This window comes from Bombina bombina, chromosome 1 (genome assembly GCF_027579735.1).
Source record: "Bombina bombina isolate aBomBom1 chromosome 1, aBomBom1.pri, whole genome shotgun sequence".
Classification (NCBI taxonomy): Eukaryota; Metazoa; Chordata; class Amphibia; order Anura; family Bombinatoridae; genus Bombina; species Bombina bombina.
In genome coordinates, this window is record NC_069499.1 from 1,468,565,959 (window position 1) to 1,468,581,383 (window position 15,425).

Here is a 15,425-nt window from a genome sequence, read left to right on the forward strand (position 1 = left end):
GATTGGCTAAACTGCATGTCTGTCAAAATAACTGAAATAAGGGGGCAGTCAGCAGAAGCTTAGATATAAGATAATTACAGAGGTAAAACGTGTATTATTATAACTGTGTTGGTTATGCAAAACTGGGGAATGGGTAATAAAGGGATTATCTTTCATGTTTTAAATAGGGCATGCAATTTTAAACAACTTCCCAATTTACTTTTAGCACCAATTTTGCTTTGTTCTCTTGGTATTCTTAGTTGAAAGCTAAAACTAGGAGGTTCATATGCTAAATTTCTTAGACATTGAAGACTGCCTCTAATCTGAATACATTTTGACCACTAGAGGGCATTAGTTCACATGTTTCATATAGATAACATTGAGCTCATGCACGTAAAGTGACCTAGGACTGAGCACTGATTGGCTAAACTGCATGTCTGTCAAAATAACTGAAATAAGGGGGCAGTCAGCAGAAGCTTAGATATAAGATAATTACAGAGGTAAAACGTGTATTATTATAACTGTGTTGGTTATGCAAAACTGGGGAATGGGTAATAAAGGGATTATCTTTCTTTTTAAACAACAAAAATTCTGGTGTTGACTGTCCCTTTAAAAAAGGACAGTCTACTCCAGAATTATTATTGTTTAAAAAGATAGATAATCTATTTATTACCCATTCCCCTGTTTTACATAACTAACACGGTTATATTAATATACTTTTTACCTCTGTGATTACCTTGTATCTAAGCCTTTGCAGACTGCCCCCTTATTTCAGTTCTTTTGACAGACTTGCATTTAGCCAATCAGTGCCCTCTCACTTGTAAATCCATGGGCGTGGTCACAATGTTATCTGTATAGCACTCATGAACTTACGCCCTCTACCTGTGAAAAACAGCAAAATGCATTGAAATAAGGGGCGGCCCTCAAGGTTTTAGAAATTAGCATATGAGCCTACCTAGGTTTAGCTTTCAACAAAGAATACCAAGAGAACACATTTGATGATAAAAGTGAATTGGAAAGTTGTTTAAAATTGCATTTCCTATCTGAATCATGAAAGTTTAATTTTGACTAGACTGTCCCTTTAAGAGCCGGTGTTCTGGGAAAATGGCGAACTTGTGAAATTAGCGAACCACGTCACTTCCTGTGACGTGGCATTAGTTGTTTCACAAATATTGGCCGTAATGCGCATGCGTTGCAGTGTCATTACATACGTGTCCGCACACGTCACTGCTACAATTTCGAGACACGTGAAATTCCTGGACCCTTTGTACAGGGCATGCGCGCGATTTTGAATTCTGTCAATACCGTGCCCCGCTATTCCATAGAGTTATACGCAACCCCTTTAAAGTGACATTAAACAAATTAAATAGAAACACATTTTACATAATAACTTATTTTATTGTTCAAAACGGTTTGCTTGGTCAGACAAGATAGTTTAATGTCGCTGTAAAGAGGATTTGTATGGCAAAGCGGGGACAGAATAAAAAATTGCGCGCTGTACAAATGGTCGAGGAATATCACGGGTCTCGAAATTGTAGCAGTGAGGTGTGCGGACAGGTATATAATGACGCATGTGCATTATGGCCAAAATTTGTGAAACAGCTGATGCCACGTCACAGGAAGTGACGGGGTTCGCTAGTTTCACAAGTTTGCAGTTTTCCCAGAACACCGGCCCATTGTAGGTTCAGCACCTGGGTAATGCTTGCTGATTGGTTTGCTGCATTTTGCCAGCAATCAGCAAGAGCTACCCAGGTGTTGAACCAAAAATGGGCCGGCTCTTAGGTTTACATTCTTGCTTTTTCAAATAAAGATAGCAAGGGAACGAAGAAAAAATTTATAGGAATAAATTAGAAATTTCTTTAAAATTGCATGCTCTATCTGAATCATTAAAGGGACACTGAAGCCAAAAATTTTGTTTTGTAATTCAGAAAGAGCATGCAATTTTAAGCAACTTTCTAATTTACTCCTATTATCAATTTTTCTTTGTTCTCTTGCTATCTTTATTTGAAAAAGAAGGCATCTATGCTTTTTTTGGGTTCAGTACTCTGGACAGCAATTTTTTATTGGTGGATGAATTTATCCACCAATCAGCAAGGACAACCCAGGTTGTTCACCAAAAATGGGCCGGCATCTAAACTTACATTCTTGCATTTTAAATAAAGATACCAAGAGAATGAAGAAAATTTGATAATAGGAGTAAATTAGAAAGTTGCTTAAAATTTCATGCTCAATCTGAATCATGAAAGAATTTTTTTGGGTACAGTGTCCCTTTAAGAAAAAAGTGTTTTTTTTATCATTTGAAAGAGAAGGTGATTACTTCTCAGTTAAAACCATTGTATGTATAACGTTTCATTACCCACAGTTGAAACTTACCAATTTATTTCCGTTAACAAATCTCCATCATTCACTTGGCATCCTTTGTTGAACACATTAAGTGAGCAAATGGTACATATGTGTAGCCACCAATCAGCAGCTGTTTCCCAGTAGTGCACTGCAGCTCCTAAACCAACCTAGGTATACTTTTCAACAAGTGATTAAAGCAAAGTTATATAAACAAAAGTAAAATGGAAAGTTCTTTACTATTGCATGCTCTATCTGAATCATGAAAGTTTCATTTTAACTTTACTGTCCCCAGAAAAATGTGTTTATAACAACTTTACAGGGGTTAACCTCATAGTATTTGCAAGCAATAATGGAACAATAAAATGTTCTAACACAGAGCATATCTTGTGCTTTGATGCTCCCTTAAAAGGGACACTGGACCCAAAATTTTTCTTTCGTGATTCAGATAGAGCATGCAATTTTAAGCAACTTTCTAATTTATTCCTATTATCAATTTTTCTTCGTTCTCTTGCTATCTTTATTTGAAAAAGAAGGCATCTAAGCTTTTTTTCTTGGTTCAGAATTCTGGACAGCACTTTTTTATTGGTGGATGAATGTATCCACCAATCAGCAAGGACAACCCAGGTTGTTCACCAAAAATGGGCCGGCATCTAAACTTAAATTCTTGCATTTCAAATAAAGATACCAAGAGAATAAAGACAATTTGATAATAGGAGTAAATTAGAAAGTTGTTTAAAAATTTCCGACGTGGGAGGCGGGTGGGCGGCCATCAATGGCAAGCGGAGTACAGAGGTAGGCGGGGTAGCTGGGGGCGCGCACGGACGCACGCGCGTGCACGAGGGAGGCGGGCGGGAACCATTACACTATGGAACGGTTTGTGTAATATTAGAGGGAGAGAGGGGAAATAAAAATTATATTATAAAGCTGCCAGTACCCAAGATGGCTCCCAATAATGTAGAGGGGGGATCCTACACAGCAGCATATGTAAATATGCTAGAAAAAAAAGAAGAAAAAAAAAAGATACCTTTTATTTTAGTACTGGCAGACTTTCTGCCAGTACTTAAGATGGCGGGGACAAATGTGGGGTGGGGGAGGGAAGAGAGCTGTTTGGGAGGGATCAGGGGGTCCCAAATTAACCCCTTCACTGCTAGACATAATACATGTGTGATGTGCAGTGGCATTTAGCAGCCTTCTAATTACCAAAAAGCATCGCCAAAGCCATATATGTCTGCTATTTCTGAACAAAGGGGATCCCAGAGAAGCATTTACAACCATTTATGCCATAATTGCACAAGCTGTTTGTAAATAATTTCAGTGAGAAACCTAAAATTGCGAAAAAAATTAAGTTTTTTTTTAATTTGATCGCATTTGGCAGTGAAATGGTGGCATTAAATATACCAAAATGGGCCTAGATCAATACTTTGGATTGTCTACTACACTACACTTAAGCTAAAATTAACTCTACAAGCTCCCTACATGCTCCCTAATTAACCCCTTCACTGCTGGGCATAAAACACAGTGGCATTTAGCAGCCTTCTAATTACTAAAAAGCAACGCCAAAGCCATATGTCTGCTATTTCTGAACAAAGGGGATCCCAGAGAAGCATTTACAACCATTTATGCCATAATTGCACAAGTTGTTTGTAAATAAGTTCTGTGAGAAACCTAACGTTTGTGAAAAAAAATTGTTAAAAAGTGAACAATTTTTTTTATTTGATCGCATTTGGCTGTGAAATGGTGGCATAAATAATACCAAAATGGGCCTAGATCAATACTTTGGGTTGTCTTCTAAAAAAAATATATACATGTCAAGGGATATTCAGGTATTCCTGACAGATATCAGGGTTCCAATGTAACTAGCTCTCATTTTGAAAAAAAGTGGTTTTGAAATAGCAAAGTGTCTTTTGTATTTATTGCCCTATAACTTGCAAAAAAAGCAAAGAACATGTTAACATTGGGTATTTCTAAACTCAGGACAAAATTTAGAAACTATTTACCTTAAGGGGTTAATGAAATGCAGCTTACTTCCTGGAGCAGTTTGCCCCATCCACAACTAAACATAGAAACAGTGAATGAAGCGGAATGAGCAAATCCACATAAACAATGCAAAATATCACATGTAAATTATTAGGAATTTAAAAAAAAAATGGCGCAGATACTATTACTTAAAAAAAAAAAAAAAAAAAAGAGAACATTGTTAAAAGAACCAATGGACAGAACTCAACTCTGATACCAACAGTGTAACACAATTGGTTGTCACTATTGTTAGGGGGTGATAAGAAATAAACAAATGGATTTAAAAGGGACAGTAAACACCTTGAGTTGATAGAATAACATAAAATTATCATCCTTTTTACTGCAATAATTTTTTTCAATAGCCAAACTCCACTGACCATTTGCATTATATGGAGGAGACAATCTGGGCTTTAGTCCGCAGACAACAAGGTTAGCTATGGTCATTAAGTAATTATAAAATTCATTGGTTTGAAGTTTTTATTTGAAAGCCAATTAGGGACAGATATGTAGCAGAGTTACCCTTGAGGGTGCAATTCAAGTTCTGAGCATTAGAAATTGCTCAATTTTCAGAGCTAAACTACATGAAAAGGTGGCAAAATAAATAATGAATATATATATATATATATATATATATATATATATATATATATATATATATATATATATAAACACACATTTTATTTAAAAATGTCAACGTGTTTACTGTCCCATAAAGGTCCAGTAAATACAGTAGATTTGATTAATCAACAAACGCATTATAAAAAGACAATGCAATAGCACTTAGTCTGAACTTCAAATGAGATTTTTTTGACAAATTTAAAAGTTAATGTCTAATTCCACTCCTCCTTTATAATATGACAGCAATCAGCCAATCACAGATGTATATTCTGTGAATTCTTGCACATGCTCAGTAGGAGCTGGCGACTCCAAAAGTGTAAATATAAAGAGTGTGCACATTTTGTTAACGGAAGTAAACTGGAAGTTGTTCAAAATTGCCTGCTCTATCTGATCATGAAAGTTTAACCCCTTAACAACCAAGGACGTACCAGGTACATCCTGCAAAAACTGTCAGTTAGTGACAAAGGACGTACCTGGTATGTCCTTGGTCTAATTGAGCACTGGAAGCGATTGCTTCCTGCAGCTCTCAGGGTATTGCAGTGATGCATCGATATTGAGGCATCCTGCAATACCCTTTTTCAAGCATCCGATGCAGAGAGAGCCACTCTGTGGCCCTCTCTGCACCGGTAGCGATGGTGCCGATTGTTGGTGGGTGGGAGCTTAGCAGGGAGGCGGGTGGCCGACCCATTGCTACCCGGCATTTGGTTCCTGTAAACCACTGCTACCAATGTTCTTCCTTGGTTTGCTAAGTGAGAGGCAGGAGGAAAAAAAATAAATATAAAAAGGATCGGGGAGGGGGAGGGGGTATTGAGGGGGCAGCTACACTACAGAAAAATCGATCATTTATAAAAAAAATAAAAAATAAACATACTTTTTTGGGGGACAAACTGGGTACTGGCAGACAGCTGCCTGTACCCAAGATGGGAGCTAATAGGCAACAGGGGAGGGTTAGAGAGCTGTTGGTGGGGGGTCCATCACAGCTGAGCAGATATATATATATATTTTTTTTAAGATGGCAGGACAATTGTGGGGTGGGGGAGGGAAGAGAGCTGTTTGGGAGGGATCAGGGGGTGGGATGTGTCAGGTGGGAGGCCGATCTCTACACTAAAGCTAAAATTAACCTTGCAAGTTCCCTACAAGCTACCTAATTAACCCTATCACTGCTGAGCATAATACAAGTGTGGTGCGCAGCGGCCTTTAGCGGCCTTCTAATTGCCAAAAAGCAACGCTAAAGCCATATATGTCTGCTATTTCTGAACAAAGGGGATCCCAGAGAAGCATTTACAACCATTTGTGCCATAATTGCACAAGCTGTTTGTGAATAATTTCAGTGAGAAACCTAAAGTTTGTGAAAAAATTTGTAAAAAAAGTAAACGATTTTTTTTTATTTGATCGCTTTTGGCGGTGAAATGGTGGCATGAAATATACCAAAATGGGCCTAGATCAATACTTTGGGTTGTCTACTACACTAAAGCTAAAATTAACCCTACAAGCTCCCTAATTAACCCCTTCACTGCTTGGCATAATACACGTGTGGTGGGCAGCGGCATTAAGTGGCCTTCTAATTACCAAAAAGCAACGCCAAAGCCATATAAGTCTGCCATAATTGCACAAGCTGTTTGTAAATAATTTCAGTGAGAAACCTAAAGTTTGTGACAACATTTATGAAAAAGTGAACGATTTTTTTTATTTGATCGCATTTGGCGGTGAAATGGTGGAATGAAATATACCAAAATGGGCCTAGATCAATACTTTAGGTTGTCTTCTAAAAACAAATATATACATGTCAAGGGATATTCATGGATTCCTGACAGATATCAGGGTTCCAATGTAACTAGCGCTAATTTTGAAAAAAGTGGTTTGGAAATAGCAAAGTGCTACTTGCACGTATTGCTGTATAACTTGCAAAAAAAGCAAAGAACATGTAAACATTGGGTATTTCTAAACTCAGGACAAAATTTAGAAACTATTTAGCAAGGGTGTTTTTTGGTGTTTGTAGATTTCGGGGGTCAAAGTTTGAAAAAGTGTGTTTTTTTCAATTTTTTCATCATATTTTATAAAAATTTTTTATAGAAAGTCCATTTCATGGTGAGAAAAACGGTATACTGTATAATATGTGTGGGTACAGTAAATGAATAAGAGGAAAATTACAGCTAAACACAAACACCGCAGAAATTTAAAAATAGCCTTGGTCCCAAACGGTCAGAAAATGGAAAAAGTGATGTGGTCCTTAAGGGGTTAAAGGGATAGGAAAGTTATAATTAAACTTGCATGATTCAGGTAGAGTGTTTAATTTTTAGACAATTTTAAATTCACTTCTATTTTCAAGTTTGCTTTGTTCTCTTGGTATCCCTTGTTGAAAATGAATACGCACATATCCTACACTAGTGGGAGCTAGTTGATGATTGGTGCCTGCACATATTTGTCTCTTGTGATTGGCTAACTAGATGTTTTCAGCTAGCAGTCAGTAGTGCAATAATGTTCATTCCTCAAAGGATAACAAGTCAATGAAGCAAATTTGATAAAGTTGTTTAAAATTGTGTGCTCTATCAAAATCATGAAAGAACATTTTTGGGTTTCCTGTCCCTTTAATGAGAGTGCCACCTGAAAATTATGTAATTAATGTACATTCAGAAGTAATCTCATATAAGATATTTACACTTTAAACAAAACAAAAGGCATCAATCAGATGGATGGAAAAATAATTATTTTAAAAATCTCTAAAATTGTTAAGAAGCCTGAAAATGGATCCAGCAAAAATTGTGGAAATTTCCACATATAACTCAAAATCCAAACTTGAATGTATCCTTGCTTTCAGAACAACTAAAGAGACTTAGACCGGCGTGAACATACTACAAAAGCTAGCTGGCAACTGACCTTGCAATCAGTTACAGGCATACCCCGCTCATGCAGCAGGTTAGGGACCGGAGCCCCGCTGTAAAGTGAAAACCGCCTTAAAGTGAAACAAGGCAGTTTTAGCTTTCTTTTCACTTGCCAGTGTGTTTAAAAACATGTTTGAAATAAAATATATTAGGGGAGCAATAGTGCTACGTTTAGTTTAACACTAGCACAGCATTCAATTAGTATTCAATAAATACTGTACCTGTAAAATAGTGACAATGACTGTAGTAAAATTTGCCAGACTATAGCACTGAGACACAGATTGTACTGTAAGGCTGTAAACAGAGTGAACTGCGCATAACAAAATGGTGACAGTCACTTTTCTCGCAAACTCACAATGATTACAGAACTGTTTCAAAATCCTTGGAGGTTGAACTTCAGCTCCACAAAGCTCTGTATTTGTGAAGCACTGTAAAGTGAGGTATACTTGTATATAGATTATACCAGATCTACATAAATATTCATAAAACCAGTGGGAATCTCTAAGAGTAGCAACACATGAGAATTCTTCCTACGTAATAAAGGCATGAAACTGTAAACACATGGTCCAACCAGTATTACCAAATCTATATTTCCCTGTTTAATAATTTGTCAGTGGCCTAGCTTTTTTTTTTACTTTTCGTCAAGGGCCAGTGGATGCACAATCCCTTTAACACTAGGTCCATACTAAATACAATTCAACATTATTTTGGATGTCATTCTGGGTGATTAAAGAGGCAAACTGCCAAGCTGTGTGGTACATTCTCTCTATGAGCTCCAGACACATTGTCTGACACCTGCGGAGCATTGGCAGGAAAATGGTGTTCAGATATTTCCAGTAAAGTAAATGGAACGTCATAACGGTATATCATATTTAAAAAACAATTTAACATGAAAATACATCATCATCAGTGTAGGCATCTACTTTTATCCTGAATCATAGTTTACAGAACTAAACTCAATCAATTTAAAGGGAAAGTTTACTCCACTTTGTTTCCAATGATCCATTTTACATGCTTGAGTGCATTAAAGAGATACTGAACCCAATTTTTTTCTTTCTTTCATGATTCAGATAGAGCATGCAATAGTAAGGAACTTTCTAATTTACTCCAATTATCGATTTTTCTGCTTTTTCTTGGTATCTTTATTTGAAAAAACAGGAATGTAAGCATACAAGCAGGCCCATTGTTGGTTCATCACCCTGGATAGAGCTTGCTGGTTGGTGGCTGCATTTAGCCACCAATCAGCAAGTGCTACCCAGGTGCTGAACCAAAGATGGGCTGGCTCGTAAGCTTACATTCCTGTTTTTTTAAATAAAGATACCAAGAGAACAATGGAAAATTGATAATAGGAGTAAATTAGAAAGCTGCTTAAAATTGCATGCTCTATCTGAATCATGAAAGAAAAAAAATTGGGTTCAGTATCCCTTTAAATAGTTTAAAAATAACTTCTTTTACATTATTTTGGCATTTGAAATAGCTGATTTTCCAATAATATCCCTCCCTATTCTGAAAATATCTATAGTTGAGATTTAAGCAAATTAGATAACAGAAGTAAATTGCAAAGTTGCTTAAAATTGTTCTCTCCATCTGAATTATGAAACAAAAAATGGTTTCATGTCCCTTTAAGCATAGGTTAAAGAAAACCTGTGTAAACATAGCTAGCAGAAGAAATTACAGTGCAAGTAGCAGGTAGAAGAGATAAGCAATAACATGTTTATTTTCAATTGTTCTAAGTAATGGGCTTTGGTTTACAGAGATAATATAAAGAAACGTGTGTACAGAAAGTGATAAACAAAGGATACCCGTTTTACTGGGTTGTGGTTTCAAAGAACAAAAACAGCTATTTCAAATACAAAATAAACCTAAAGGTGCAACTTAACATACATTTTATACTTTGCAGCTGGTATAAGAAGTAATTGGAAACACAAGGTAAAAACAATTTTAAAGCACACTGTCCCATTAAAAAAAAATGTCATGAGTTAGATAGATAAATTGGAAAGTTGTTTAAAACTGTATGATATGTGAATCATGAATATTTACTTTTGACTTTACTTTCCCTTTAATGATAAAATGTTTAATGTTGATCAGTTACAGGAACACACAAGTATCAACTTTAGTTGCATAGAGCATACAATTTATCCACTATAATGCTCCTTTAAATTCAGTTAAAGGGACAGTCTACACTGTAGTTATGCTTAAAGGGACATAATACTCATATGCTAAATCACTTGAAAGTGATGCAGCATAACTGTAAAAAGCTGACAAGAAAATATCACCTGAGCATCTCTATGTAAAAAAGGAAAATATTTGATATCAAAATTTCTTCAGCTCACCAGAGTAAGTGCTCTGGCAACAGATATACTTCAGCTACTGTCCAGCTGCAAGTTTGGGGAAAAAAGCCCACAGCAACAAAACAATAGACAAATCAGCATCAGCAGAGCAGAGGTCATGCTCTGTTTTGCTTTAAAGGGACAGTCTAGGCCAAAATAAACTTTCATGATTCAGATAGAGCATGTAATTTTAAACAATTTTCCAATTTACTTTTATCACCAATTTTGCTTTGTTCTCTTGGTATTCTTAGTTGAAAGCTTAACCTAGGAGGTTCATATGCTAATTTCTTAGACCTTGAAGCCCACCTCTTTCACATTGCATTTTAACAGTTTTTCACCACTAGAGGGTGTTAGTTCACGTATTTCATATAGATAACACTGTGCTCGTGCACGAGAAGTTATCTGGGAGCAGGCACTAATTGGCTAGACTGTCAACAGAACTGAAAAAAGGGGCAGTTTGCAGAGGCTTAAATACAAGATAATCACAGAGGTTAAAAGTATATTATTATAACTGTGTTAGTTATGCAAAACTGGGAAATGGGTAATAAAGGGATTATCTATCTTTTAAAACAAAAATTCTGGTGTAGACTGTCCATTTAATGATATTTTACTGAAATCTTGTGAGACGGCACATAATAGTTGCACGCTCCCTTCCAAGTCCTGGGACTAGTATCCTGATTGGCTGCTTAAAGTCCCTTAACAATGGGATGTAAATACTTATGAAATTTTGGAGGTAAATATCAAACACTTAGCTCACTGAAAAATGGACTTTTGAAGTGGGCGGCAGAGCACTGGGTATTTGAATTTTATACCTATATTAAAAAGCAAGTTATAGCGCAATTAATTACAACGGATGAATTAAACTCTTTTAAAAAGGGGATAGTCACTTTAGGTGTCCTCTCTTTTCTCGGGTCCAGTTGCAAATAAGGTTACATAGAGGTTCCGAATACACAATTCCATTGCACATGTGCGAATCGGCATGACCGATGCTGCAAACACATGAGGGAGTTCCTTGTGATTGGATGCAATATTTGTTAAAGTAAGCAGTGGGAGGAGGAGTTTGTTGGCCATTTTGAAATGGCCAAATAAACTTTAAAAAAACAACAGGTATCTTGTGCTGCAGTATGTATAAATGGGTGCTGGAGGCTTGATGATAGTAAAACTAATGTAAACTCATTAAAGGGATACTAAACCCACATTTTCTTTTTTTAATGATTCAGCTAGAGCATGTAATTTTAAGCAACTTTCTAATTTTCTCCTATTAATTTTTCTTCATTCTCTTTCTATCTTTATTTAAAAAGCAGGAATGTAAAGCTTAGGTGCCGGACCATTTTTGGTTCTGAACCTGGGTTACGCTTGCTTACTGGTGGATAAATGTAGTCACCAATGAGCAAGCGCTACCTAGGGTGCTGACCTAAAAAGGGCTGGCTCCTAAGCTTTACATTCCTGCTTTTTAAATAAAGATATCAAGAGAATGAAGACAAATTGAGCATAGGAGTAAATTAGAAAGTTGCTTAAAATTGCATGTTCTATCTGAATCATGAAAGAAAGAAATTTGGGTTTTAGTATCCCTTTAAGCATAACTATAGTTTAGACTGTCACTTTAAAGCTAACAGCCACTTTCACATTAGTATTGTTTGTTATTGAAAGCATAAAAACAGGAAAAGAGGAAAACAGTTACAATAAAAATAATTGCTCAAAAACTACACAGGTATGTTTTTATGGCAGAACAGCTCTATTACAAAAGTCCAGATAACTTCTGTTTTAGTGTAAGTTAAGACATTGCTTAAGACATGTGACCACGATTGACCTTGTTCTGTTAAGACCACAGAGAAATAGGTTTCAAGATAAACTGTGTATTCTCACCAAGGCCAGCGTACGTCCGCCGTTTGCTAACACTAGCTGATTTCACCAGGAACATACAGGACTGATGGGTCATCCAGGCACACAACATGAGTAGCAGGGTGCCAAGAACTATACCACACTAGAAAATAAAAAGAAATAGGGCAATCAAGTTCCATATCATAAAATTAAAATAATTTCATTAAAAAATGAATGTTATCCATATGTGTGAGGTTTTGCTGCTTAAAAGTAATCCAAGGATAAACACTTTGAAAAGCTTCTTGAGCATATTTATTCGTTTGGACAAACAGCCGCCAGATGCAAATTATCCTGCATCATGTAGCACATAACTGAGCAAGTATTGATATATTTAATACAGCTTTTCAGAGACAATTTCTCACTCTCATAGGTAAATAAAAGGTAACGCAAGCAAATAATTCATGTTCATTGCAATAGTTACCGTGCTTACTTAAAGGGACACTGAACCCAATTTTTTTTATTTTGTGATTCAGATAGAGCATGCAATTTTAAGCAACTTTGTAATTTACGCCTATTATCAAATTTTCTTCATTCTCTTGCTATCTTTATTTGAAAAAACAGGAATCTTAACTAATCGGCCCATTTTTGGTTCAGCACCATGGATAGCACTTGCGGATTGGTGGCTACATTTAGCCACCAATCAGCAAGCACTACCCAGGTTCTGAACCAAAAATGGGCCGGCTCCTAAGCATAGATTCCTGCTTTTTCAATTAAAGATAGCAAGATAATGAAGAAAATTTGATAATAGGAGTAAATTAGAAAGTTGCTTAAAATTGCATGCTCTATCTGCATCATGAAAGAAAAAAAAAATGGGCTTAGTATCCCTATAAACATTTTACAAGCAATATAATTTTGAGTTTAAGGTCCCTTTAACCCGTACCTGCTACACCAAAATGAGTTATTGATCTTATATTTTTCAGCAGATTTTTGAATTATTTACCATTATACATGTGAATGTATAAACAGCTGGTAGAAACAACACCTTATGACTGTAATTGGGCCACTCAATGCCATTGAAACAATTTACCTGGTTAGTGATGCAAACTCACCTGATTAAAACAGAACGGCATAGTAAGGACACTCACTCCCACAATGCTATTAACTATGTTCATAATGAGTCCCCAGTTGGAGGCTGCCATGTTTCCTGGATTTGGTTTGAACAGTGTCAGAAAAATATAAAAATGTGTAAAAAACAAAACAAAAAAAAAAACACTTTGGTCTCTTGAATTTGTAAAAAACAAAGCTGAGTAAAAATACAGTAAAATTAATTTTAACTAAGGTTGCAAAAAACACAGTGACTCAGAGAAGGGTCAGCTCTAGAGAGAATATCAACAAAAATTGTTTAAGTTTTGTAAATCAGCCAAGAAAAAGCTGTGCTCTTAGACATAAAATATAAAGATAAGTGAATATAAAGTGATGATTTAAATGTTACAAAATTTCGAGAACCATCACCTATTTATAACGTGAACTTTATTTTAAAAAAAGGGAGATTGATTCCACGACCCTGAGAGTAAGGAATGTGTAATAAATAATCCAAGATAGGAGTTAGCTCTTCTTAGACCAACGGGTTACAGGGTCATATAACCTGAGCAGAAAGTGGTTACAAGTAGCGTATAAGAATTTCAAAGTCTTAGAAAATGTCTAATCATAACAATATCTCTGCCCTTAAATAGGGGCAATACAACACCGGATTAAAACAGCGGTGCCAGGCCCGGTTCAGAACGGGCAGATATTTGTAGCTACAGTGCACTGTTGGCAGTTGACGTGTCCTATGATAGCTGCCATGATCCCCAGTAATAAGGGGCAGGTGACGTGTCCTTGTTACATGCAGGCTCGGCACATTAATTAAGGTGAACGAGAATAACAATCTATGGAAGTCAACATGGGCTCCCACAACTCAATACAGTTTCCTCCTGTCAACCGAGTACTCAAACAACCGGGTACTTCCGGGTTTTTGGTGCGCCAACCGTATCCAGGAAACGAGAGTAAACCAAAGAGATAAGTAGAGCTAGAACGGTCGGAAATTAAACTATAGAGAAAAGAAAAATGTGTAGACTAGACATATAGGTGGAACAAGACTACTAACTGGGAGGTGTCCAGTTAAAGTGGCGCGTATTTTGGGGTATGTGTGAAAGGTTTTTCGCCAGTAGGTATTATTAATATAGTATTTATGTATGGTTTCCAACTTTGGCGCTCGTGGATTCAAATTTCTTTCATGGACCACATCTGTAAATTATGTACTCTCGTATCAATTAAATTTGTAGTATTTTACAGTTTACATTGCACTGACTATATTCAAATTACGTCTGATATATATATATATATATATATATATATATATATATATATATATATATATATATATATATAGGCTTACCATAATTTTTAGAGGTGAAACTGGGACCACCTGGTGCGGTGCCAGTGGGGGTGTGGTCAGGAGCGTGGTCAAGGGGGCGTGGCAATTACCGGTCCTTTTAAAGTAGTAGCTTTTATGTGTGTAATGTTTCGTCGATACTCTACCCTTCCTCAGTCAAACAAGTGAATCACACAGTTTAAATAGACCATAACACCACCCCCTAGTGAAAAAGGCACCATTACGTTGTCATGGCAAATAAATCATTAATCTAAATTTCAGATTCTAAATAATGCCAAACATCAAGCATAATGATCACTTTCATAATTATCAATTTCACAATTTAATATCTGCAGTGTAATATGTGTTTTATGTGTCTAATTAAGGAGCAGAGCCAAATACTGATAAGGCATAAATACAACATTGAATGAAAGTAAAAAAGAAAACACATACCTGCTAAAGCTGTTTAAGAGGCTACTCTATACCATAATGCAGAAAGATTATAGCCAAAATGCTATTCTGCATGAAGTAAAGCAAGATCCAGGCCAAAAATCCTTCCTGTCTGTACTTCCTAGTCATACCCATATGATTCCCCTAAAGGTGTATCACCAGCAATGTCACCAAGGGTAGGGGGGTGTTAAATTCTTAGAAAAATAAACCAAGTAGTACTACAAAATTAAAAAACCCTATGCTGCTCACTCAGCCTGTATTACTAAATGTAAACTTTGAAGAACACGAACGTTAAGCTAAGCAGGGCTGTATGTAACAAAGTACCAGCATCCAACTATGCTGGAGAGCCACAGTCCAGTCATTTTGAATAATGTGTCTGGGTTTCAGTTGGTCTGAAACCCGGACACATGATTTGAAACCTGGAAGTGGCAACCCTACTGGGACAGAATGAACAACTGGGTGGGACACTGGGACAGCGCCTCCAAACCGGGACAATCCCAGTAAAAGTGGGACTTCTGGTAAGCCTATATATATATATATATATAATAGTAAGACAAGACAAAAATGAAAAAT

At 36.4% G+C, this 15,425-nt stretch overlaps 1 protein-coding gene across 2 annotated transcripts in view; it reads right to left on the minus strand.

The window, feature by feature from the left end:
- The window catches only part of SLC38A10 (solute carrier family 38 member 10), a 244,458-nt gene extending 230,319 nt beyond the window's left edge, over nt 1–14,139 (minus strand). The window contains exons 1-2 of one of the 2 annotated variants that reach the window (XM_053706757.1): nt 13,099–14,139; nt 12,035–12,152 (exon numbers count right to left, since the gene is read on the minus strand). In XM_053706757.1, the coding sequence (XP_053562732.1) occupies nt 12,035–12,152; nt 13,099–13,188 (208 nt within the window). In that variant the 5' untranslated portion in view covers nt 13,189–14,139. The remainder of the gene's footprint in view (nt 1–12,034; nt 12,153–13,098) is intronic. The other variant, XM_053706748.1, reaches the window with a different exon arrangement.
- Between the last annotated feature and the right edge of the window lie 1,286 nt (nt 14,140–15,425).